This window comes from Schistocerca serialis, chromosome 8 (assembly GCF_023864345.2).
Source record: "Schistocerca serialis cubense isolate TAMUIC-IGC-003099 chromosome 8, iqSchSeri2.2, whole genome shotgun sequence".
NCBI classification, from domain to species: Eukaryota; Metazoa; Arthropoda; class Insecta; order Orthoptera; family Acrididae; genus Schistocerca; species Schistocerca serialis.
This window is the reverse complement of record NC_064645.1, coordinates 200,595,685-200,620,876: the sequence shown is the minus strand read 5'-3', so window position 1 is coordinate 200,620,876 and position 25,192 is coordinate 200,595,685. Positions and strand designations below refer to the sequence as shown.

Below are 25,192 nucleotides of genomic sequence, written 5' to 3'. Positions count from 1 at the left end.
TGACCGTTAGTGAAGTGATAAGCAGAGCGAATGAATACCAACTGCCTCTCTGCATTGCCTTTGTTGACTTTGAAAAGGCATTTGACTCCTTTAGCCATGTAGCTGTCCTCCAAGCTTTGCGTGAGCAACGAGTGGGAGCAGCATACATTGAAGTGCTCAGGAAAATCTACGAGAATTCTTCAGCTTATGTTAACATCGGCGAATCAACTCAAGAATTCCGCATCATGAGGGGTGTCAAGCAAGGCGATCCCATCTCCCCAAAACTGTTCTCTGCTGTATTAGAAATGACTATGTCAAAGCTGAGCTGGGAAGGTAAGGGAATTAGAATTAATGGAAGAAGGCTTACCAACTTGAGATTTGCTGATGATATTGCCTTACTGGCCAAAGACTTCGCAGAGCTCCAAAACTTAGTTACAGATCTTGCATCGGAATGTCAGCTGGTTGGCTTGAACATGAACCTTTCCAAAACAAAAGTAATATCCAACAAATGGGTCCCAGCTGGAGATGTGAAAGTCAAGGACAGTCTACTAGAAGAGGTCAGTGAATATGTCTACCTTGGCCAGATTATAAATATGAAGGGAGACATAAGACCAGAAATCTATCGACGCATCAAGCTTGGCTGGCAAGCATTTGGGAAGAATTCAAAAGTATTTAGATCAAAAATGCCAGTAAATCTGAAGAAAGCAGTATTTGATCAATGCATTCTTCCTGTGATGACGTATGGCCGCGAGACATGGACACTGAACTCATTCACAAAAGGGAAACTTAGGACAGCACAGAGAGCCATGGAGAGAATGCTGGGCTATACAAGAAAGGACAGGAAAAGGGCAGATGACATCCGGTCTGTGACGAACGTCAATGACATCTTAGAGAGAGTAGGTTCCTTGAAATGGCAGTGGGCTGGCCACGTTGCAAGAAGAAAAGACAACAGATGGACGAAGTTAGTACTGGAGTGGAGTCCGAGAGAGCACCAGAGGCCTGGAGGAAGACCACCAGACAGATGAGACAAGGACATCAAGAAGATCGCTGGTACACCTGGCAGAGAACTGCCCAAGACCGTCCCACTTGGAGAAGACTTCTAAAAGCCTACCTGAATCCACGACTCGAAGAGGCCACATCATCTAATGATCGAATTGGCTGATGATGATGATGATGAAATAAAATAAACTCCCTACATGGCTCAACCAGTCTAAAATATCTTCTCATATACAACACCTTGCTCGTCACAATACGCCAGTCACTACTCTTGAAGGAACTGTGGTATCGTGTTGAAGCTGCATGGGCAGCTGTACCTGTACACGCCATCCAAGCTCTGTTTGACTCAATGCCCAGGCGTATCAAGGCCGTCATTACGGCCAGAGGTGGTTGTTCTGGGTACTGATTTCACCCAAATCGCGTGAAAATGTAATCACATGTCAGTTCTAGTGTAATATATTTGTCCAATGAATACCCGTTTATCATCTGCATTTCTTCTTGGTGTAGCAATTTTAATGGCCAGTAGTGTATATAATTATAGGTAATATTTAGGAAGAGATTGACAGGGGAAAGACCATAATCTCTAAGTGGCAGCTGTTCTTTATTTTGGATCGTCAGTGCAGTAGAAGGTGATATGGTCCGCTCCACTGTATTTCTATCTTTTTTTTTTTTTTTGTATTATGAGATTTCCTTTAGGCAGCGTGCATTAAAACTGGTTTTGCTCTTGATGATCGTTTTTTGTGCAACTATTTCTTTCTTGGTACTCTAGTAAGAAAATACTTACTTCTAGCGTCTATAATGGTCGATTTATGGTCGTACTGACATAACTTGTTTTTAACGTAGCCTCCACCACTGCCATTGTCTCCTTCCCTACCACACTGCATATGCAACTACAGGCTACCTTATTTTGTGCGGATTGTACACAGCTCTCGCATTCCACCTCTTCCTCTGCGCCTCAACATCTTTCTATTCTAGCGTTGTAGTGTGCAGTACTTTTCCTTTATTTTGATGACAATATCAGTGAAATGTGTTTCATGTCTTGCCCTTGCAATACAGGGATTTACTATAAATTTATGTAAAGATCTTGGAGTTTTGCAGTATTCTTGAGCAACATATTAAAAGCGGTAGGGCTAAAATCTGCTATGCATTACACAGTTGAAACTGATCAACAGCGGGGAAACGAGGTTTACCAAATATAACGGGTGGTTGTAATTAAAGTGCAGCTACTCACGAAGGCCCAGTGTGGACTGTAATTATCGTACGGCAACGAAACTTGGTAGATATGCCAATGTGTCAATGCGGAACCGATATACGCTGAAAAAAATTAGTTCTAATTTTGGCTACATGGTGCAAACATGGAGCTGTGAATGCAAGAAAAACGTACAGAAATGTTTGCTCATGCACTGGATTAGCAAGTGAGCAGAAAAAAATGGTTCAAATGGCTCTGAGCACTATGGGACTTAACATCTGAGGTCATCAGTCCCCTAGAACTACTTATACCTAATTAACCTAAGGACATCACACACATCCATGCCCGTGGCAGGATTCGAACCTGCGACCGTAGCGGTCGCGCAGTTCCAGACTGAAGCGCCTAGAACCGCTCGGCCACATCGGCCGGCCTGAGCAGAAAAGGTCAGAAAGTGAGAAAGGCATAATTTTGATTTTACTATTAATCGCCGCTAACCAATTTGTTCAATATGAACACCGAAGACGTCAACGAGATGTTACATCCGTAAAAATTCATCAACAGCTGCTGGAATCTGAACAACGTGTTCTTGTATATTGACCTTCATCTCAGGAAGAGACCAAATGTGTCTTTGGCAAACGCGTTCTTTTAGGTATGTCTACAGCCAAAAGTAACATTGCATCTGGAAAACCTCTGGAGACAATATGTTCGTAGAAAATTGCAATAAGCAGATCTTTCACTGAGTGAGCGACATGAAGTGTTGCCCAATCTTGTATGAAAACTGTCGTTTCCACAGCGGTGCGCTCTTCGAAAGCAATAATCACACTATGTACAATGAGATCTCGACAATGTGCAGACGTCACGGTATGCCTGACAGACCCTCCGGGCAGTGGTGCTCGTGAGTGTACGTTCTGGGTGTTCACAAATTTTTAGATTCAGAAAAATCTGAGAGTGTCAAATTAATAGCATCTGCTGTAAAACAGTTATGATTATCAACAAATTTATACAACTACAGCCGCTGCCAATAATGGTAACAGTAGTAATAATAATAGTATGCATAACTTAATCTGACAAAAGAAAGAATTGTTTTTGTTGAATTTTGTTGTTTTGTACATAATTAAGTATAGTGTAGGTAAATAACGAAATAATGTGTAAGCTTTCCAACTCATATTTTCGCATTTTTGTCTAAGTGGGAGTTTTCGTGCTTTTCCATTTTTTCGAACCGATGTACAAGATCCCTAACAGATGTATTAGTTCACGAACTTACTATCGAGCTGAAAATCAGATATTCTTACGCTCCACCACACAACAACATGTGCTAACTGTATACTTTTTTGTTAAATGTTCACTTGTTGTCACGCTTATTTGATTTCGTCACTCTCTCAATCAAAGGACCTGTTCCCGGAGGCCCTAGTTCCTACAAAAATGGTTCAAATGGCTCTGAGCACTATGGGACTCAACATCTTAGGTCATAAGTCCCCTAGAACTTAGAGCTACTTAAACCTAACTAACCTAAGGACATCACACACACCCATGCCCGAGGCAGGATTCGAACCTGCGACCGTAGCAGTCCCGCGGTAGTTCCTACATGGCTAGCTTTTCCCGGTAATTTACTTTTCTCTTTCTAGAATGAGATTTTCACTCTGCAGCGGAGCGTGCGCTGATATCAAACTTCCTGACAGATTAAAGCTGCATGCCGGACCGAGACTCGAACTCGGGACCTTTGTCTTTCGCGGGTAAGTGCTCTACCGACTGAGCTGCCCACGCATGACCTGTCCTCACGCTTTACTTTTCTGTTAGCATTTAAAATAGATTCAATATAGTTCACGTTGACATTGTACACGGAAGCCAATTTACGCACAGTAAACAATCAACTACAAACACCTAGTCCCATTTGCGGAAATGATTAAACTCAAGTAGTAATATCTTCCAACATGGTCACTTGATTAGAGTACAAATGAGACGCTGAGATCCAGAAGGGCCTAAAGCACACAGCCGTCGATCACACATTTAAGTGAATATCAGAGAAACCAGCAGCTGCGCGGGATTAGTCGAGCAGTCTCAGGCGCTGCAGTCATGAACTGTGCGGCTGGTCCTGGCGGAGGTTCGAGTCCTCCCTCGGGAATGGGTGTGTGTGTGTTTGTCCTTAGGATAATTTAGGTTAAGTAGTGTGTAAGCTTAGGGACTGATGACCTTAGCAGTTAAGTCTCGTAAGATTTCACACACATTTGAACATTTGGAAACCAGTAATAAAGCTTTACGTGAATTTTCTTATATACAATGTGGGCCTACGGCAGAGATAACCCTGACTCACCATAAGATCAACAGATTTCAGAAGCATGAATAAATGCTACAGCCTCACAATGGACGGTTATGTCCTTTAGGCCCATATGCTTCTCACAAGCGAAACTCCCTATCGCACCCACTTAAGATATAGTATAAAACTGAACATAGATTAAGCATGAAAACAGGAAGAAGGTGTACTGAACTGTGAAAAAAAAAGCAAAATAGAAATAGTGAACGATCCAAGTTTAACAAGTGCAACATCGAGTATCGTAGAATAGCCACAGTATCGTGATTAAATGGCCACAATGTTGGACTGCAGAGTGGGCGAGCTATGTTCAAAGTGACATTTCTTTCTTTCTTTCTTCTTCTTTTTTTCCGCTTTTCGCTGTCTTCAGACTTGTGCCTGCGTGGTGTAACGTCCGTTTGCAATAGCGAGGTGTGTAGAAGGGGACTATAATGAATGAAGGTTGATTCTGCAGAACTACTCTATTAGCAGCCGGAAAGGAAGTCACTTTCGACTGGGAACCGCAAACGTTTCATGACAAGGCGACAAGTCAATCGAATCCTCCACCAGGTAACATTTGGTGCCTCATACACTGCATTCGTGACAGTGCACGTATCATATGATAGGAATCTCCTATCGATGCTACAGATTTGTACGCCTGATGAGTGAGTGAGTGAGATATGCCTCCCTGCCTGATTCAGGTGTTCGTATGAATGTGAATGTGGTCACTCCCAAGGAAATGAGGAAAACATAATATTTTGACTCACAAACTGCAATAAATGAACGCAATAGTTTCACAGTCACAGAGTTAGTTTTCCCTGTGCCTAACAAAATATTCGTTTTTAACGTTTTGGAATTTGCGTTGAAGTTTTGACTCTTGAATTCGTTTTTTTGTAACATTTGTCGTTTATTTGTTGTCTTCATTTGTGTGAGACGTCTATGTGGTATCTCGCCTGCTTTCACTATTTATCACATTTGCTTGCGACGCTAATATTTTCTTACCACATGACTCATATTCAAACCAATGTATAGTATGACAACTGCCAAGACTCAGAAAGAGAGCAAACATTTCAATGACCGGATGGACAGTTCATCAGGTTGCTAAATAAATAAATAGCACGACAGAGTTTTGAATCCAACTCATCCACTTCGTTGTCCAACACCATAACCACTTAACCAAGACACCATCACTATTTCAGTTGGCTCCATGTTGCATTTATAAAGCTTGGACCATTCACAGTTTCTATTTATTTAATTTTTTTCACAGTTCAGTACACGTCTTGCAGTTTTCATTCTTGATCAGTGTTCAGCTTTTGATTGGCTATCCACTGGGCCATCTTATCACTAAATCTGGGGCGGGGGGGGGGGGGGGATGGGGAATTTCCCTTGTAAGCGCCTTAATAGACTACAACTCATTCAGAAACCCACAAAATAGGTTTACTGTCGGTACAACTTAAGCATATTCTGAAGTCTGATCTACTTGTACTACAGTATATGGTGAGAATAAGCATATCTGCGGTGTGTGCCATCATCTACCACGATTTATGCCAAGCGAACGGGGATAAAAATCTGTCGCAGTGTGCTACCACCTGGTGGCACTGACGTAAACTTCCAGCTGAGTGACAAAGTCTAGCTATGTACACGTTTCTTTCTCTCTTTTTTTTTATCAAATCCTTATGTATGTAGCCCATAAGGCAATTATGTCACGCGAATTGCGCATGCACAGAAGCACTTTAAAACTTGCACAACTGACAGCAGATTTAAGTGGTGTATCTTCCAGATTGTAGCATCTATGTTACGTTTGACAGCATTCAAAGAAAAATAACCAATAAATCCGCAAGGTGTCGTAAGGTTAGGTCTTCACATGCCTCTTGTGCTCTTACACAGCAGTCACCACTGCCTCTGGGTGTATTTCCTTCAAAGAATAACGGACAGAGAATAAAGATGCTTGTAAATCCACACCACACAGTCGTATACGGCGATTGCAACAGCTCTTCGTGAGCAACACCCCGTTTAACAGTACCCCAAATTCGGCAGTTCAATGTGTTCACTGCACTCTGTAGTGAGAAACTGCCTTGTCACGCTGTAGAATATTGCATGACCAATTATCATCAACTTCGATCCATTCCAGAAACGGAAGAGCAAGTTCAGAACGTTGCTGCAGACCATGAGGTTTCAGTTGCTGCACCGTCTGCATCTTGTGCCGTTAGCAGTGTAAAAAAGACCGCAAAACTTTGCATACTTTTGACAAAGAACGGACGATTCTCGTTACATTGTACGAGCACTCTATCCAGGGCACGTGCTGCACGGTCAGTTACAGCAACAGCAGTCTCGTCAATAACTTCTACTGGGATAGAGCGCCTCCCTCTTCCAGGTGCCACACCAACTCAGCCGTGTTTCCGACTTTCATTGTCATCTCCTTGAAACTATTTAATGGCATCGGTCCTGTCCTGAGAGCTTTCAGTCGGCGATCCTCTCTATGCAGCACTGTAGCTGCTGTCGTTCACCTAAAACAGTTTCACTAACAGCGCACTGTCTCTCCTCTCGATAGCCATACTGTTCAGTCACGTTATGGCTTGTCAGATACTGTGTGGATTTCATATTGTTGTATAAACAATGTACAGCGCCAGATTTGCATCCGGTGGCCCAAATTGGAACTAATTTTTTTCCATCATAAACCGGTTCCGCATTAACGTATTAGCATACCTACTAAGTTTCGCTGGCATACGATAAGTACAGCCCTCGCTGTATCTCCGTGAGTATCTGCATTTTAATTAGAACCACCCGACATTAATGGTGTCCTTCTGGATGATTTGTTCCACCTGAAGAGGATAGCTGGGCCAGTCTTCAAAATACAGTGGATAAAATAGAAACAATAACTCGGCAGAACCCCCGGAAGCACACCATGAATCACCCCGAAAAACCTGAGAGGTCATACCAAATATGTGTTTGCTAACAGCTTTGTATGAGGAATCCATGTTTTTCAATTAACTTTTCCCGTGTAGTTCTATGTTGGCCTCTTTTACACGAAATGCCTCTGGCATAGTGACTCAAGCATTTTGACCTTGAAAATAAATCAACGAACTACGGTACTCGTTATGTTCTTGTTACTTTTAACAACTCTGTGAGGGCAACGATTTGTGTGGTTGGAACTGATAATTAATATAAACCTTTTATCGAACAGCAGCGAGCGTTCTTTAAATATGTACAAGTTGTGGCGCAACATTTACATAAAATATATCTATAAATATCCTTTGGCAATGCAGAAGCAGAGAAATTTGAAGTATGTAATATTGGGATTCCAAACTATTAGCCAGAATTGGCACCATCTGACTTCTGGTTTATTGTCATGTCTAACAAGATGTACAGTTGGAAAAGTGTTACGTCTAATAAGCTTATGGCAAATGAGAGACATGCAGACCTCTCAGAATCGCGCTTAGTCACTGGAAGTACGTTGGAAAAAGTGCAGTTAACAAGGGATTACGTCGAAAAATAAATGTGTTTTTAATTTAAAAAATCCGGTTAAGTGCAAGTAGGACTCGCGCACCGAAGGTTTAGAAGGAACTTATTTATATGTACAGACCGTTCATCCATCCCGGGACAAGAGAATTTCGGTGATTTTTGCCTATTATCGATATCAATAATGGCAAGGTGTGCAAATATGTGACAAAAGGCTCTATCTTTTGATCACATTGACGTAGAAGCTTAAAATTTTTACACTTCCAAGGTACCATAGACCTATGTATGTGGCATATATTTCAACTTCAGATGTCCATCTGTTCCTGAGAGAAAGGGAGTTTCAATAAACGGTCACACACAACTGGATAGTAAATGACAACTAATTTGCAACTTAAACCGGTTTTTCGTTCTACTGATTAACAGAAGTTGCTGACCCAAGCTACTCCAGCATGCTGGAATTTGCCATTTTTGTTTTGTTTATGTAGTAACCAGTTTATTCATAGTTTTATTGTACTGTCCATATTATTTACCACTCTGTGTAGGTGGACAGAGACGAAGCTGTTGGTGTGGTGGAATGGGCTGCTGTTCCTGGCAGTGGACACCAAGGAGCCACTTGTGGCGTACTTTTTTAGCGTGGGCATTGAGGATGGGGAGATGATGTGGACCGCAAACTGCGAACCTCCAGGTAAGTTACCGACGGCGTCCAGGCTCTGCCCCGAGATTAAAACATTTGTTCTTGTTCTATCCGTGTATGCACTGATACGCGCTCCCAATTATGCAACCGTGAAGGTTTTTGAGCCTTACAGTTGAACAGCTTGAACGATACTCGAGAAATGTAGCAATATAGCCAGGGTGTCGAATGTACTTGTATTAAACAGCAAAATAAAGCAGCACAATGGTTAACACACCGAACTCGTTAAGGAGTGGGAATTAAAATCCCCGCCGATGCATCCTGACTTAGATTTTCCGTTGCTTCTTCAAATCACATCAGTCCGAGGTTGATTCCCTGCCAGCGCTACGTCTCCTCCAGAAAGACATGAGTAGCGTTAGAATTTTAAACTTCAGCCTTCTCTACTCTGTAAAACGCGACTACTTTGAACATGAAATGGGCAAATGAACAACTAGTAAAGCATGTATAAAAAATTGGAAACTTCTCAGTCATGGATGGCGTAAATGTGTCCAGGTGTTTTTGAATAAAAAATCTACGGCGGTTTTACTTGATGAAATAAAATTAATAGTTGGAGCATAATCAGGGTAAATAATGATTCGAGAGAAATTTTTTATTTGAGTTTTCGTAAGCAATCGAAATGCTGGAAATGGACATATGGGCTATCAAATTGACCAGAGTAACGTCTAGTTTTACAAAAAAGATTTAATTGCTTGAAAGTAATCAGGATAATTAAGCAAAATTATTTATCGATTTGAAGGAAAACTGAAATATTTCACGAAGAGCGTTTGCTAGGTGTGGATGAAGAGTCAGAAAGTTCATCTCGTCAAGGCGCACAAAAAGTTACATTGGTTGATATTTAACTGCCAATGGAAAAACTGAAATAAAAATGGTCAAATGTTGTGTGAAATGATTTGTCTAAAAGTAAGAAATAAAACAGATTAGAAAAGCATTTGTCACGTCTTTGAATGATGCTCGAAATCACGAACAGCAAATGAGGTGCCCATTGAGAATTTGAAGTTCAGTGTTTAACGTAGAATCTTAGAATTTTAAAGCATATTAGAGGATATTTGTATGGTGAATTATGCAAACAGCGCAGTCTCATTTGCTATATTTGTTTTCGAGCATCATTCAGATGTGTATCAAATGTTTCTTTAACCTGTTTTATTTCTTACTTTTAGACAAATCATTTCACAAAACATTTGACCTGTTTTTTTAAATTTTATTAATTTTTGAAATTGTTGCCATTAAGCTATCCATGTTTTCAAAATACACAGTAATTATTAGGCTGTATTAGGAAAATAGATCAGTTATGAATGACGTGTGTGCACAGAAATTCAAAATGTAATTTTATACGTTTCTCTTTGATTACTGTAACTTGCCAGCTGTACTCTTCAATCCAACATAACCATTATTTTCTACATCTTCAGCAGTTTCTTTTATATGCTATTTGATCAAAGGTATCAGGACATCTGGTTGCGGGTGACTTACAAGTTCGTGGCGCCATCCATAGGTAATGCTGGAATTAAATATGGTGTTGGCCAACCCTTAGTCTTGATGACAGCGTCCACTCGCGCAGGCATACTTTCAATCAGGTGCTGGAAGGTTTCTTGGGGTTGGCAGCCCATTCTCACCGAGTGCTGCACTGAGGAGAGGTATCGATGTCGGTCGGTGTGGCCTGGCATGAAGTCAGGGTTCCAAAACTTCCCAAAGGTGCTCTATAGGATTCAGGTCCGGACTCTGTGCAGTTCAGTCCATTACAGGGATGTTATTGTCGTGTAATTATTTCGCCACGGGCTACGCATTATGAAGAGGTGCTCGATCGTGTTGATGCAATCGCCATCCCCGAATTGATGTTCAACAGTGGGAAGCAAGAAGATGCTTAAAACATCAACGTAGGCAAGTGCTGTAATAGTGCCACGCAAAACAACAAGGGGTGCCACCCCCTCCATGAGAAACACGACCACACCATAACTCCACCGCCTCCGAATTTTACTTTTGACACTACACACGCTGGCAGATGATGTTCACCGGGCATTCGCCATACTCCGCTGTAACGGAGCGGTTCTAGGCACTTCAGTCCGGAACCACGCTGCTGCTCTGCCGCAGGTTCGAATCCTGCCTTGGGAATGGAAGTTTGTGATGTCCTTAGGTTAGTTAGGTTTAAGTAGTTCTAAGTCTAGGGGACTGATGACCTCAGCTGTTAAGTCCCATAGTGCTTAAGGCCATTTGAGCCATTTCTGAACCTGGTTCGGCTGGAGATTTTCTTCGCTTGTGGACTGGTGTTGTGTTGTCCTCATTAACATCATTTCATTCTCATCATCGGCATGCAAGTCGCCCAACGTGGCGTCGGCTGAAATAAGCCTTCCACTCGTCGGCCGAACTTCCCCGGTTGGGGTCCCCGGCCAACAATGCCACACGATCATTTCTCTTTTCTGCACATCCAAGTGATTGCTCTGTGGCTACGCGAGCCGCACATGCGGCTGTGGCATTTGGCAAGGTAGTGTCGCTGATTTTCAGCAACTTTTGCCAAGCCGTGTGTAGTTTATGCTCCCTCTTTCTCGTACACCATGGGCGAGTGAACACCATGCAGACAGGACACGTGTTTGCAGTGCTCTCATATATAGTCACCTGCACGGAGAGGACGCCCTGAGGTAAAGGAGTGATGGCCAACTACAGTGGAAGAGGTTCCACCTACATGGGTGCACCAGTGCCCGCTGAGGTAGAACAGAAGTGGAAGAGATTTGTGGATGAAAATGCTCCTGGGCAAGTACTTAGATTATATCTTCTTATAAAACGAGGCTGGTCTCAGTCCGGAGGCGAAGACGATTGGCGTGGCGTTGGAGGGTCACTCTAATACCTTGAAGAGCATCTCACCAAGGGTGGCAGTAACTCTGCCCAGTATCCAACCTAGCACCCAGCCATAGGTGTGGACTCGCACCAGGTAGTGCACAGAGTTGTGTGGGTAAGTCGACTGAAGCGACGAATACGTTGTGGGAGGCAAGAGATCTAACGAGGTGTGTTGGTAGTGCCACTTAGTAATTTGACTGCATATGAATGGGAGTGGTTCAGTATGAAGAAAGGAATCCCGTGTAGGCGAGTCAGCCACTAGAATCTAGGCTAAGTGGTTTCCTAGGTCCAAGTGACGTCGCATGTCATGCAGATCTGTGTAATCTTTGACGATATGCAAAACCATTAGGTTTGCTCCAAAGACGCAGTACGGGGGTTGTTCTTCATGAATAATTTTATTATGTCCAGTTCGCATAATGCATAAGGCAATGACTTTAATTTCTGAGGTTCTCAGCGATGTCTGTCAGATCTTGGTCGTGTTCTTGGATGTTATACTTCGTTGTACTGTGTAATATTTTGCCATTTTCTTCCCATTTCTTCATGGTGCGGCGTCCCAACTGTGTCTTTAATTCATCTCTTTGAAAGTCTAGTCCCACTGTTTCCATCATCGCTGATTCTTTGCCTAGCATTACCTGGACACTTCTTTTTTTACGGCTCATTGCCCGATTAGTCATAAACTGCCTTACAATAGGACGACCAGCAGCAGTACAAATTGAAAATCCCCGACAAGAGTTTCAAATGTCTCCCGACGATCTACATGCAAGACTCCCACTTAACGACCCACTCACCCCATGCATTCGCCGACTAGTAGCCAAGATGAACTTTTATTGCTCCGCCAAAGACGACATAAATCTCCATTTTTATCGCTGTGCATTACATTAGGCCGCTCAACTGTAGCGACATTTTAGACTCCTTTACTCAGACTCTTCCAAAGATAATAACGAGCGAGCCGGTTGTGCCAACGTCCGAGGATGGAGTCAAGGAGAATGTTCTCAATCATAAAAATGCAACCGAGCGTGGTGACGCAGTGGTTAGCACACTGGACTCGCATTTGGGAGGACGACGGTTCAGACCCGCGTGCGGCTATCCAGATTTAGGTTTTCCGTGATTTCCCTAAACCGCTGTGGTTCGTTTGCAAGGGCATGGGCGATTTCTTTACACGTCCCTAACACAATCCGAGCTTGTGCTCCGTCTCTGATGACTTCGAGTTTTGTCCTTCTTTGCTGAAACGGATTATTTTGGTCAATGTTTTGATAATTAGTTTTCACAGTATTTCGTAGGCTATGAGGTTTTATAAGCTAACTCTCAGGCTTACTGCCTTCTGCTTTCACATCTCCAATTTTATCTTTCATGCATAGACAACACGAATTTGACAGGTCAATTTTGTTCTTCGGTTCCTGTCAACCTTCGTAACTGAGCAATACAACGTCGGTTCCAAGAGATGGTAATCGAGTTCGTTTCCCCTATATTTGTATTAAGGTACAGCGATAAAGTGCTCAAGCCTATGACGTTCTCTACATCACTACACACGCCTCTAGCGTTTCCCATGTCCATCCACTTCATAAGAAAAGGTCTACCACAGCCTGCGAACTTCATGCATGCACGATGTGCTACACGCGTGTACTATGAGACTCAGCATGTCTCGGCGGGTCTCGGCTTCGCTCGGTCCTTCCCTGAACTACTCGTTACGCCGCGACGTTTCGTTTAGCACTGCGAAGTGACACTGTTTCTTCCCGAATTTGGGGAAACATTTCGTTTTTGGCACGATTTTCTTCAGTTCAACAGAATCGTTGTGTTGGAATCGTGGTGTAAGCGCCGTTTATCTTGCTATTGATTTGTGGTATAAAGGAAGTTCACGGTTCCAATTGTTGTTTGCACAAAAAGAGGCAGTATAGCGATCTATCATCCCAAACTTGAAAAATGAATCGCATTAGGAAAGGATGAGAATTCTCAGTATCTATTATGCAATCGTATAATCGACAGCTACCGCAAATCTGCTATGGAATGGCATTGCAACACCATGAAAAAAGAATTTAAAGATTTATTTGTTGATGAAAGAGCAAAAAATTACAGCAGTCGACAGACTATTTGCATTGGGTTCATTGTTCTGTAAAGTAGGATGCACTTTGTGCTAAATTAGCAGGCGTGGAGCACGCGGTGAAACTCGTGCTATGAATAGTAAATTTTCTGAAGGTACAAGCGTTATTACATCATCAGTTGCTACAGAGTATGGAGACGTTATATATTAATGCAAAGAACGTTGGCGAAGTCAGTATGTATGCTTGGAACGATTTTTCGATTAAGACCCGCTATTGTTGAATTTATGAAATCTAAAACGATAATTAGAACATCCAGAATGGACTGTAGACCTCGTACTTTAAGTGGGCTTGACTACACAGTACCCACAGCAAGACGTCGCAAGCTGAGAAACAACTTATTTGTTGAAACTTCCTGGCAGATTAAAACTGTGTGCCCGACCGACACTCGAACTCGGGACCTTTGCCTTTCGCGGGCAAGTGCTCTACCAACTGAGCTACCGAAGCACGACTCACGCCCGGTACTCACAGCTTTACTTCTTCCAGTACCTCGTCTCCTACCTTCCAAACTTTACAGTAGCTCTCCTGCGAACCTTGCAGAACTAGCACTCCTGAAAGAAAGGATATTGCGGAGACATGGCTTAGCCACAGCCTGGGGGATGTTTCCAGAATGAGATTTTCACTCTGCAGCGGAGTGTGCGCTGATATGAAACTTCCTGGCCGATTAAAACTGTGTGCCCGACCGAGACTCGAACTCGGGACCTTTGCCTTTCGCGGGCAAGTGCTCTACCAACTGAGCTACCGAAGCACGACTCACGACCGGTACTCACAGCTTTACTTCTGCCAGTACCTCGTCTCCTACCTTCCAAACTTTACAGAAGCTCTCCTGCGAGCCGCCCGTGGTGGTCTAGCGATTCTAGGCGCTCAGTCCGCAACAGCGCGACTGCTACGGTCGCAGGTTCGAATCCTGCCTCAGGCATGGATGTGTGTGATTTCCTTAGGTTAGTTAGGTTTTAGTAGTTCTAAGTTCTAGGGGACTGATGACCACAGATGTTAAGTCCCATAGTGCTCAGAGCCAGAGCCTCTCTTGCGAACCTTGCAGAACTAGCACTCCTGAAAGAAAGGATATTGCGGAGACGTGGCTGCCAGGAAGTTTCATATCAGCGCACACTCCGCTGCAGAGTGAAAATCTCATTCTGGAAACATTCCCCAGGCTGTGGCTAAGCCATGTCTCCGCAATATCCTTTCTTTCAGGAATGGGAGACGATGTGCTGGCAGAAGTAAAGCTGTGAGTACTGGGCGTTAGTCGTGCTTCGGTAGCTCAGTTGGTAGAGCACTTGCCCGTGAAAGGCAAAGGTCCCGAGTTCGAGTCTCGGTCGGGCACACAGTTTTAATCTGCCAGGAAGTTTCATATCAGCGCACACTCCGCTGCAGAGTGAAAATCTCATTCTGGATACATCCCCCAGGCTGTGGCTAAGCCATGTCTCCGCAATATCCTTTCTTTCAGGAGTGCTAGTTCTGCAAGGTTCGCAGGAGAGCTTCTGTAAAGTTTGGAAGGTAGGAGACGAGGTACTGACAGAAGTAAAGCTGTGAGTACCGGTCGTGAGTCGTGCTTCGGTAGCTCAGTTGGTAGAGCACTTGCCCGTGAAAGGCAAAGGTCCCGAGTTCGAGTCTCGGTCGGGCACACAGTTTTAATCGGCCAGGAAGTTTCATATCAGCGCACACTCCGCTGCAGAGTGAAAATCTCATTCTGGAAACATCCGCCACGCTGTGGCTAAGCCATGTCTCCGCAATATCCTTTCTTTCAGGAGTGCTAGTTCTGCAAGGTTCGCAGGAGAGCTTCTGTAAAGTTTGGAAGGTAGGAGACGAGGTACTGGCAGAAGTAAAGCTGTGAGTACCGGGCGTGAGTCGTGCTTCGGTAGCTCAGTTGGTAGAGCACTTGCCCGCGAAAGGCAAAGGTCCCGAGTTCGAGTGTCGGTCGGTCACACAGTTTTAATCTACTGGGAAGTTTCGTATCAGCGCACACTCCGCTGCAGAGTGAAAATCTCATTCTGGAAACTTATTTGTTATTTGGTGGGAATGCGTGTTGTTGTTGTGGCCTTCACTCCAGAGACTGGTTTGATGCAGCTCTCCTTGCTACACTATCCTGTGCAAGCTCCTTCATCTCCCAGTACCTACAACCTACATCCTGCTGAATCTGCTTAGGGTATTCATCTCTTGGTCTCCCTCTACGAATTTTTCCTTCCACGCTGCCCTCCAATACTAAATTGGTGATCCCTCGATGTCTCAGAACATGTCCTACCAACCGATCCCTTCTTCTAGTCTAGGTGTGCCACAAATTTCTCTTCTCCCTAATTCTATTCAATACCTCCTCATTAGTTATGTGATGTACCAATCTAATCTTCAGTATTCTTCTGTAGCACTACATTTCGAAAGCTTCTATTCTCTTCTTGTCCAAATTATTCATCGTCCACGTTTCCTTCCATACATGGCTACACTCCATACAAATACTTTCAGAAACGACTTCCTGACACGTAAATCTGTACTCGATGTTAACAAATTTCTCTTCTTCAGAAATGCTTTCCTTGACATTGCCAGTCTACATTATATGTCCTCTCTACTTCGACCATCATCAGTTATTTTGCTCCCCAAATAGCAAATCTCCTTTACTACTTTAAGTGTCTCATTTCCTAATCTAATTCTCTCAGCATCACTCCATTTAATTCGACTACATTCCTTTATCCTCGTTTTGCTTTTGTTGATATTCATCTTATATCCTCTTTTCAAGAAACTGTACATTCCGTTCAACTGCTCTTCCATGTCCTTTGCCGTCTGTGACAGAATTACAATGTCATCGGCGAACCTTAAAATTTTTATTTCTTCTCCATGGATTTTAATTCCTACTCCGAATTTTTCTTTTGTTTCCTATACTGCTTGCTCAATATACAGATTGCATAACATCGGGTACAGGCTACAACTCTGTCTCACTCCCTTCCCAAGCACTGCTTCCCTTTCATGCCTCTGGACTCTTATAACTGCCATCTGGTTTCTGTACAAATTGTAAATAGCCTTTCGCTCCCTGTATTTTACCCCTGCCACCTTCAGAATTTGAAAGAGAGTATTCCGGTCAACATTGTCAAATGCTTTCGCTAAGTCTACAAATGCTAGAAACGTAAGTTTGCCTTTCCTTAATCCTTCTTCTAAGATAAGTCGTAGGGTCAGTATTGCCTCACGTGTTCCAACATTTCTACGAAAACTGATCTTCCTCGAGGTCGGCTTTTTGATTCGTCTGTAAAGAATTCGTGTTAGTATTTTGCAGCCGTGGCTTATTAAACTGATAGTTCGGTAATTTTCACATCTGTCAACACCTGCTTTCTTTGGATTGGAATTATTATATTCTTCTTGAAGTGTGAGAGTATTTCGCCTGTCTCATACATCTTGCTCACCAGATTGTAGAGTTTTGTTGTGGCTGGTTCTCCCAAGGCTATCAGTAGTTCTAATGGAATGTTGTCTATTCCCGGGGCCTTGTTTCGGCTTAGGTCTTTCAGTGCTCTGTCGAACTCTTCACGCAGTATCATATCTCCCATTCATCTTCATCTACATCCTCTTCCATTTCCATAATATTGTCCTCAAGTACATCACCCTTGTGCAGACCCTCTATATACTCCTCCCACCTTTCTGTTTTCTTTGCTTAGAACTGGATTTCCATCTGTGCTCTTGAAATTCATACAAGTGCTTTTCTTTTCTTCAAAGGTCTCTTTAATTTTCCTGTAGGCAGTATCTATCTTACCCCTAGTGAGATATGCCTCTACATCCTTACATTTGTCCTCTAGCCATCCTTGCTTAGCCATTTTGCACTTCCTGTCGATCGCATTTTTGAGACGTTTGTATTCCTTTTTGCCTACTTCATTTAATGCATTTTTATATTTTCTCCTTCCATCAATTAAATTCAATATATCTTCTGTTACCGAAGGATTTCTACTAGCCCTCGTCTTTTTACCTACTTGATCCTCTGCTGTCTTCACTATTTCATCCCTCAAAGCTACCTAGTCTTCTTCTACTGTATTTCTTTCTTCCATTCCTCTCAATCGATCCCTAATGCGCTCCCTGAAACTCTCTACAACCTCTGGTTATGTCAGTTTATCCAGATCCCATCTCCTTAAATTCCCATCTTTTTGCAGTTTCTTCAGTTTTAATCTACAGTTCATAACCAAAAGATTGTGGTAAGAGTCCACATCTGCCCCTGGAAATGTCTCACAATTTAAAACCTGGTTCCTAAATCTCTGTCTTACCATTATATGATCGATCTGAAACCTTCGAGTATCTCCAGGCCTCTTCCATATATACAACCTTCTTTTATGATTCTTGAACCAAGTGTTAGCTATGATTACGTTGTGCTCTGTGCAAAATTACACCAGGAGGCTTCCTCTTTCATTTCTTACCCCGAATCCATATTCACCTCCTATGTTTCCTTCTATTCCTTTTCCTAGTATCGAATTCCAGTCACCCATGACTTTCGTCTCCCTTCACTATCTGAATAATTTCTTTTATCTCATCATACATTTCTTCAATTTCTTCTTCATCTGCAGAGCTAGTTGGCATAAAGACTTGTACTACTGTCGTAGGCGTGGGCTTCCTGTCTATGTTGGCCACAATAATGCGTTTACGATGCTGTTTGTAGTAGCTTTCCCACTCTCTTATTTTTTATCCGTTATTATACCTACTCCTGCATTACCCCTATTTGATTTTGTATTTATAGGCCTGTATTCGCCTGACCGTAAGTCTTGTTCCTCCTGCCACCGAACTTCACTAATTCCCATTATATCTAACTTTAACCTATACATTTTCCTTTTTAAATTTTCTAACCTACCTGCCCGATTAAGGGATCTGACATTCCACGCCAGTTTTCTTTCTCCTGATAAGGACATCCTCTTGAGTAGTCCCCGCCCGGAGATCCGAATGGGGGACTATTTTACCTCTGGAATATTTTGCCAAAGTGGACGCCATCATCATTTAACCATACTGTAAAGCTGCATGCCCTCGGGAATTATTACGGCTGTAGTTTCCCCTTGCTTTCAGCCGTTCGCAGTACGAGCAGAGCAAGGCCGTTATGGTTAGTGTTACAAAGCCAGATCAGTCAGTCATCCAGACTGTTGCCCCTGCAACTATTGAAAAGGCTGCTGCCCCTCTTCAGGAACCACACGTTTGTCTGGCCTCTCAATAGATACCCGTTCGTTGTGGTTGCACCTACGGTACGGCTATCTGTATAGCTGAGGCACGCAAGCGTTCCCACCAACGGCAAGGTCCATGATTCATGGGGTGGGGGGAATGCATATAAATGGAAAATCGCATTATAGAAGGAGCAACTTCTGACAAAAAAATTGACCATTTCCATGAGCTCACTGGGTTTAAAGATAACGCGACTTTTGAAGAACTCATGGTAGCGTTGAAAGAATTACAGGAACAGTTTTCTAAATATTTTGAGAAAATTGCCAGTTTAAAATCTGTTTTTGAGCTGTGTTGGAAACCGTTTGCAAAGTACCCCTGTACATGTGCAGATGGAACTGATCGATTTGCAGTACAATTCCAACTGTTCAGGAGATCTACGTTGCTTTCCTCGGGAAGAGTTCCTAACTCTCCTTAATTAGGTTGCAAACGTCATACAATGTTTTGATCAACATGTGTGTGTGTGTGTGTGTGTGTGTGTGTGTGTGTGAGTGAAAAGTTTTTTCGATTATGAAAGTAGTTGAATCAGGATTACGTGACATTCTAAGTGACAGAGGTCTGCGAAATTGTATGCATCTGCCCCTATGCTGCCCCTATGCTATGTCTTCAGAATGCAAAAAATAATTAAATCGTACTGAAAATACAATATGAAACCAGGCGGCATGCAAGATGTTCAGTGTTCCTTGCTCAGTTGCATTGGCATGAAATCCGGTGAAATCGCTGTTCCCTCCCTCTTCTTATTCTGACAACGTGGCGTGATAGAGTAGGGGAAGTGTGCAGCCACGTGACAGAACTCCACACGCGAGCCAGAACTCTGTATGCGTGTAGAATTCTTAACCATCACTGCCACAGGGCGTTGTTCTCTACAATGCAAAGGTTACATTTTACAATCATTATGCAATCGTTGTACTGTTTCATTATGAAATAAGACGGCTAGCACGAACCACGAATTACCCTAATTTGTCTTACCTGTTATCCCTGTCACTTAGTATTGAGCGTGCAGTAAGTAATACAACACATTTTTCCTTGAATTCAGGTTGGTTTTATTCAGGATTCCAACACCCCGTATTATTCTCTAGTCTTTCGGCTACAAAATTCTATTTTTCCACATAATCTCCGTTCATTGCGCCGGCCTTATGCCATCTTACTAGGAGGGCCTACTTTACTTTTACTGGGTCTGTGTCGGACCCAAGGTCTTGCTACATTGATTACCTCCTTCGTAACGCACAAGCAGTTCCACACAGACGGTCTTTAATTGCTCTTTATGGTGTCCTGTGAGACGGTGAGGAACCAAGTGGGCACACATCTTTTAGCACCCCAACTGATGGACGAGTGAGTCAGTACTACAAACAGAGACGTCCAGTTGGTCAACGAGGTGTTTCATCGTGATCCGTCGATCATTTCGAATGAGAGAGTCCGCACGTATCAGCACTGCAAGAGTCAAAGCCGTATGTGGCCGGCCGGCACGCGGGAGGGCGGACATGTTTGTGCGACCTGTTTGCGATCGTGAGAGACGCCCCACCCAATGAATCTCCGTGCTTTTGTTTACTGCCATGTCTCTGTAGACCATGGAGGTAAGAATAAGGGGAGGTGGCGCTACGTATCCCAGCCGTACTACGTTTTGAAGCTATGGGGGCGTGTCTTGCTGCCATGACACTCTGACCAAAACATTGCCAGTGTGCTATAGCGCTGCGTGTATTACAGTCGCTAATTGCACCATATACGCATGTAACGTCATCAGATTGGTTGTTTCAAAGTTTTTGTTTAAAATAAAATCTCGTAAAGGCGAAATTCCGCGTCTCTTCTGATTAAAAATAGTTTTTAATGTAATATTACGAATAGCTAGTCTTCAATGTAAACGATACAATTTTGTTAATTCAGTAATAAACGTGTATCACAAACTAAATAATAGAAACTGAAAACTAAGTTAGCTATACCCTTCCTCCAAAGCCCCATAAATACATCTTGTTTGTAATACGTACTGGGACATTTCAGTTACGTTACACTAATGGGAAACACTGTTCATTACCACCAATATTTACTGAAATACGGTACATAGAATGGCAAATCTACATAGTGTCCTGTTTAGGCCTAGACTTTACGCCATTTAATGTAGTGTTAGCTTTTAATTTGGTACATGATGAAGACAAAGTGAGTTACTCAACACTTCGATTATCGACGATACGTACGTATTATACTGAAACGTGAACTTGAAAACTAAGAATTTAATTCTTTGAATTAACATACCTTTTGCAAATGTTTTGGGTGTGTAGGGAAAACTACAGCATTTTCTCGGAGCCTTACTGTTGAAAGGGAAGTTCGGTCTATGTCCTCTTCTCGGAAATGCTGAGAACATATAGTGCTCCACTTAGACGCACGCCAATTCTTCCTCCTCACGGCATTCTCCCACAGAGCTTTCCGACTTTCATTTTTAGGAAATTAAAATCATACAGGAGAAAAACACGCTATAGTACAAGTACAGATGTAGCACACGTTCATTCACAATGAAGTTGTAAAATCACACTTAACGAGACAACTTACACACGAAATGTTATTCCCTTCGATTTCGCATCACTATCAGAACGATTCGTACATCCGAATACCACACAAGTCACCATAATAATGCAAAATCCTTCCAAAAGCGAGTGACAAGCCTATGCACACAAGCTTACAGCAGCAATGTTTTGGTCTGACTGAGATGGCTACCCTCGGCTTCACATAGCTTCACAGCTGTGACGTCACGGCGTGTCCCTCTATTCTTACCTCCATGCTGTAGACATTCTAAAAGCGCCAATGAATATCTGCGGTACTCTGGTTTTCCGCCAAAAGAAACTCAATGGCAGCTGTCAGCTTGGAGCTCACCTCCGTTATAGATGCCATTTTGAGGGCTATGTATAGCGCCACCAATTATCTGAACTTCATGAAACTATAGCGACTGGAGCGGGAATATTCCACAATGTTCCGCAGCAAATTCCGCATTTTTTCAACCAAAGCTGACCGAGAAAAAAAATGTTTCAATAGGCCTACGTATTGAGCTTCCTTCGCGGATATATAATTATATGGTGCCCCTCTGAGTTCTCGGTGCATTTTCGCTCTTATTCGGAAGTTGCGATTTCGTTTTTGCAATGTTTAGCTTGAATCATCCAAGACAAATACTGCTCATCACATCTTTCACGCGATGCACGGTATCACGGAAAGCGTAGGTTTATTTTCCGCACAAACAAAATGATTTTTAAAGCGGAATTTCACGTGCCCATTTGATAGAGCGGTCTCAGATTCGTCTAGTTCGGTATTCGTTTTAGCGATTAGCATTAAGAGAGAGAGAGTAAAACAGGGAGAAAAACCAGTATTCCGGAAGCAACAGCACCGCCTTGGCCCACACCGGCTGTTACCTCCATGCACCAGCACTGCTCAGTCGTTGCTGGAGTACTGGTTTCTCTGCGTGTTTTACTCTCCCTGTTTTGCGAGATCCGATAGAGTCCAATCGCACCTAATAATAATAATATAATTTATTTATAATAATAATAAATAAATTTAAGTAAAAATGATAGTGACAGAAATAAGTGTCGGGTGTTCTGCTGCATATCAGTGTCGTCACTGACACTTCAAGAAGTCAACAGATCGCCGGGGAAGCCTGAAGATGTACAATAATAACAGTATGTCAATGAATAAATAATGGTAACGAAAAGCTTTGTATTTCTAACAGTGAATTCACAGGATCTTTGATTACCAATAATCCACCTAATCTGCGAGGATGGGACTTGGCTATGCAAGAAGTTATTACGCGTACATAATTCATAGAACTTTGATTAAAAAAATTAGAAACCAAAAATGAAAATATAAAAATTTAAAAATATATACGGTATACGCAGTAAATAATACGTAACAGGACAGAAATAAAACAGGGTTCCAAAAGGAATTTATCACTCTTTTTCGTCCAGTGAAATAGTGTGCAGACTTTCTGTACTAAGGTTAAAGAAGTGTATTTCGTATCTCGCCTGGATAAGCGGGGCGTGGGTGTGCTCCTGCGAACTGCTTCTGTAATATAGGCCGAGAGTGAAGGAAGCGAATAGGAGCACGAGGGGAAGCACTTCGGTACTGCACGTAACTTTAGCACTTTTAATAGAGTCAAAAACAAAAGTAAATATCAAATGAATCCATAACTTTGGCTAGGATGTGCACGATGAGCCAGTCGGTGTGGCCGAGCGGTTCTAGGCGCTTTAGTCTGGAACTGCGCTGCTGCTACGGTTGCAGCTTCGAATCCTGTCTCGGGCATGGATGTTTGTGATGACCTCATATGTTAAGTCCCATAGTGCTTAGAGCCATCTGAACCATTTTTTAAGCACGTAGATGTGAAGCTGTAGTGTATGTCTAATCCTGTGAAGTTAGGAGGACTGTTCTGTATAATCTCGAAACTAACAAATAGTCGTTGCTGTCCAAACTTAAACTGAACGTAACTAACACAAAGTCTCAATAGCAAGCTAGCCCACTCGGTAGTATATTTCTAGGCCGTATGCTCTTGATGAAATGGGGCAGAAATCAAGACGGCACTCGCTGAGCTCCACAGCGTCGGCCAGAGGGCGCTGTGGTCGGCATAGTTAGTCTTTTCTCGTAGTGCCAACTTACAACAGCGTGCACCTACGTTGTGGCATCGTAGCTTTCGACGCCACAGTGTCGTCTAAGCGCAAAACATTTTTTCACTAAGAGTATTTGTCATTGAATGAATAATACCATACCATTAACCATAATTCGCATGAGAGAGTAGGGATACGTGTATGGGGATAACTGTGTTAGGATTTCGAGACACTTGAACAATTCGTTTTTTGTACTAAGAGTATTCCCCATAAAAAAATTGAATTTGGCTCTGAGCACTATGGGACTCAACTGCTGAGGTCATTAGTCCCCTAGAACTTAGAACTAGTTAAACCTAACTAACCTAAGGACATCACAAACATCCATGCCCGAGGCAGGATTCGAACCTGCGACCGTAGCGGTCTTGCGGTTCCAGACGGCAGCGCCTTTAACCGCACGGCCACTTCGGCCGGCCAAAAATTGAATTTCTTCAAAATATTATGACATTGTACATAACAGAGTGACAGTACGCGAATTAAAGCAGCATTCACCATTCAGCATCAGATACAGAGGAGGTTATCCTTATTTAACAAATTGAAGTATTTAAATTCCGCACAAGACTGTTAACGTTCTAAGACAGTATTCATATAAAATACTCACAAAAATGTTTTACATAACCCTCTTGCGTGGTACAATTTGTTTTTAAGAAGAAATCGCTATCTCAATTCTCTTTTCACCAGAAGACGTCGCTATGTACAGTCAGTAGTGCAAAGGAGATAAAAGTAAACCTGCATTCTCACTGCAGTTCCGTGAGCGCACTGGCTCTACTATCACGTCACGAGACCCGGAAAGCAGTAGATGCCGCATCCCTGGACTTCAGGAAGGCGTTCGATTAGGTTACATACTGCCGTGAAATGAACAAAATACGAATGTATGGAATATCAGACAAGCTGTGTGATTGGATTCAAGAGTTTCTGATAAACAGAAGACAGTATTTCATTCTCAATGGAGCGAAAGCTTCAAACGTTAAAGTAACTTCGGGCGTAGTCCAAGGGAGTGTTACAGGACCATAACTTTTCACGATATGCATAAATTATCTAGTGGGTAATGTTGGTTTTCGCTGATGATGTTGTTGTGTAGAGAGAAATGACAAGCTACAAAATATATTTATATATTTTGCGCCTCGTTAGAATGAAGTTACAATTAAATGACTACACCTAATTGCATCCAGGCATTGATATACGTCAACGGAGACAGTTGTAAATGTGTGCCCCGAGTGGGACTCGAAACCGGGATCTCCTGCTTACATGGCACACGCTCTATCCTCCTGAGCAACTGAGGACACAGAGGATAGTGCGACTGCAGGGACTTATTTTTGGCACGCCTCCCGTGAGACCCACGTTCCCAACTTAATATCCCGCACTATATTCATAGTGCCCCTGCCCCTTATACTTATTACTCGCGGCTTTTTACCGATTCCCGTAAGAGTTCGGGCACTGTTTGTGCATCCGCACAGAATAAGAACATGGTCAAATGGCCACTGAGCCTTAACTATATATATGAAGATGGTATCTGTTCTTTCTGACATGTCAAGGGTAACCGCAGCCATGGTCTCCGAGCTGATAGTCCATGCTGCTGCAAACGTCGTCTAACTGTTCGTGCAGATGGTTGTAGTCTTGCAAACGTCCTCATCTGTTGACTCAGGGATCGAGACGTAGCTGCACGACCCGTTACAGCCATGCGGATAAGATGCCTGTCATTTCGACTGCTGGTGATACGAGGCCGTTGGGACCCAGCACGGCGTTCCGTATTACCCTCCTGAACCCACCGATTCCATATTCTGCTAATAGTGATTGGCTCCCGACCAACGCGAGCAGCGATGTCGCGATACGATAAACCGTAATCGCGATAGGCTACAATTCGACCTTTAT

The 25,192-nt window shown here is 42.9% G+C and overlaps 1 protein-coding gene and 2 non-coding genes across 3 annotated transcripts in view; all 3 read left to right on the top strand.

The window, feature by feature from the left end:
• The window catches only part of LOC126416914 (uncharacterized), a 306,432-nt gene that overhangs the window by 222,598 nt on the left and 58,642 nt on the right, over positions 1–25,192 (top strand). The window contains exon 18 of the mRNA XM_050084797.1: positions 8,453–8,595. Coding sequence (XP_049940754.1) covers positions 8,453–8,595 — 143 coding nt within the window. The remainder of the gene's footprint in view (positions 1–8,452; positions 8,596–25,192) is intronic.
• On the top strand, positions 14,773–14,847 carry Trnas-uga (transfer RNA serine (anticodon UGA)). Its single transcript has one exon. It is a non-coding gene; the product is annotated as a tRNA-Ser (tRNA).
• On the top strand, positions 15,074–15,148 carry Trnas-uga (transfer RNA serine (anticodon UGA)). Its single transcript has one exon. It is a non-coding gene; the product is annotated as a tRNA-Ser (tRNA).